Source organism: Phragmites australis, chromosome 17 (genome assembly GCF_958298935.1).
Source record: "Phragmites australis chromosome 17, lpPhrAust1.1, whole genome shotgun sequence".
In the NCBI taxonomy this organism is placed as follows: Eukaryota; Viridiplantae; Streptophyta; class Magnoliopsida; order Poales; family Poaceae; genus Phragmites; species Phragmites australis.
Window position 1 is genome coordinate 20,906,400 of NC_084937.1, and position 1,550 is coordinate 20,907,949.

Sequence of the window (1,550 nt, forward strand, 5' to 3'; positions counted from 1 at the left end):
CCTTCTTCTTCTTACCCCGAATTCCCCAATTGGACTCTCCTCGCCTTGCCGGATCTCACGCCCACCCCACCTACCGCCCATGGGGGTCCCCACCCCTCGCCGCTGACTGGTGGGCCCCCAACGCTGCCTCCGCCCTCCCTCGCCCCTCGCCCGTCCACGCGAACCCTAGCTGTTGTTGCCGGAAGAGCTCCGGCGACCGAAAAGGAGAGGAGAATAAAGCTCGAATCTTGGATGCACCCGAGCCGATGGCGACGCCCGCCGAAGAGAAGCCCGACGAAGTGGAGATCCGCGAAGTGTGGGCGGACAACCTCGAGGCCGAGTTCGCCGTGATCCGCGACATCGTCGACGACTACCCCTACGTCGCTATGGACACGGAGTTCCCAGGCGTGGTTTGCCGCCCTCTGGGGACCTACAAGTCGGCCGCCGAGTTCAACTACGCCACGCTCAAGGCCAATGTGGATATGCTCAAGCTCATCCAGCTGGGGCTCACCTTCTCAGACGAGCACGGCGGCCTCCCGGCGCTCGGCCCGGGCGGACGCCCCTGCGTCTGGCAGTTCAACTTCCGAGGGTTCGACCCCAGGACCGACGTCGCCGCCGCGGACTCCATCGATCTGCTCCGCCGCAGCGGGATCGATTTCGCTCGCCACGCCGCGGACGGAGCCGACGCCCGACGCTTCGCCGAGCTGCTCATGTCCTCCGGCGTCGTCATGAACGCTGACGTTCGCTGGGTGACCTTCCACAGCGGCTACGATTTCGGCTACCTGCTCAAGCTGCTCACCGGCACAAACCTGCCCGACACGATGTCCGGATTCTTCGACCTCATCAAGATATACTTCCCCGTCATATACGACATCAAGCACTTGATGAGGTTCTGCAATAGCCTCCACGGCGGGCTGAACAAGCTTGCCGAGCTGCTCGATGTTGCGCGGGTTGGAATCTGCCACCAGGCGGGCTCTGACTCGCATCTGACTGCGCTCTCCTTCAAGAAGCTCAAGGAGGCATACTTCAATGGGTTCACCGAGAAATATTCCGGTGTGTTGTATGGGCTCGGCTTTGAGGGTGGGGAGACCACCTCCGCTGCTCACTGAGTAATGGATAGTTAAATAAAAGATGAACTATTTATGAAAATGGGAGAAATCTGTTTGGTGACTGTGTGTCTGATGATTTCCTTTTGCTTGCGCTGGAAAAGGTACCGTCTTTTTCGCTCAATTGTGATTATTTCCCTGCAAGTTACATTCAGATAATATGTTGTAGCTTGTGCTGTATGAATTTGCTTTGTGGTTTGATGGAATGCGTTGAGGTATATAATGCTATGCTAATCACCAAGTCACCAACTGAAGACTCGAACATTGCTGAACTCTATAATGATATGATTATCAAGTACATCAAGTCACCAACTGCAGACTCAAACGTTGTTGAATAGCAATAAAACACTTAACTTGTTCTTTGATATATGAAGCCTAGCAAATCTAGTTTTACATGGTTTCTGCAGTTACCCCTTGATTCGTTGGTGTTTGTTGGCACTACTCTGATTTCTGTACCGTTTCATA

The 1,550-nt window shown here is 54.9% G+C and overlaps 1 protein-coding gene across 1 annotated transcript; it reads left to right on the plus strand.

The window, feature by feature from the left end:
- LOC133897322 (probable CCR4-associated factor 1 homolog 7) lies at positions 1 to 1,128 on the plus strand. The gene has a single exon (XM_062338016.1). The coding sequence runs from the start codon at positions 246 to 248 to the stop codon at positions 1,086 to 1,088; it is 843 nt and encodes a 280-aa protein (XP_062194000.1). The 5' UTR covers positions 1 to 245; the 3' UTR covers positions 1,089 to 1,128.
- Positions 1,129 to 1,550: the final 422 nt, after the last annotated feature.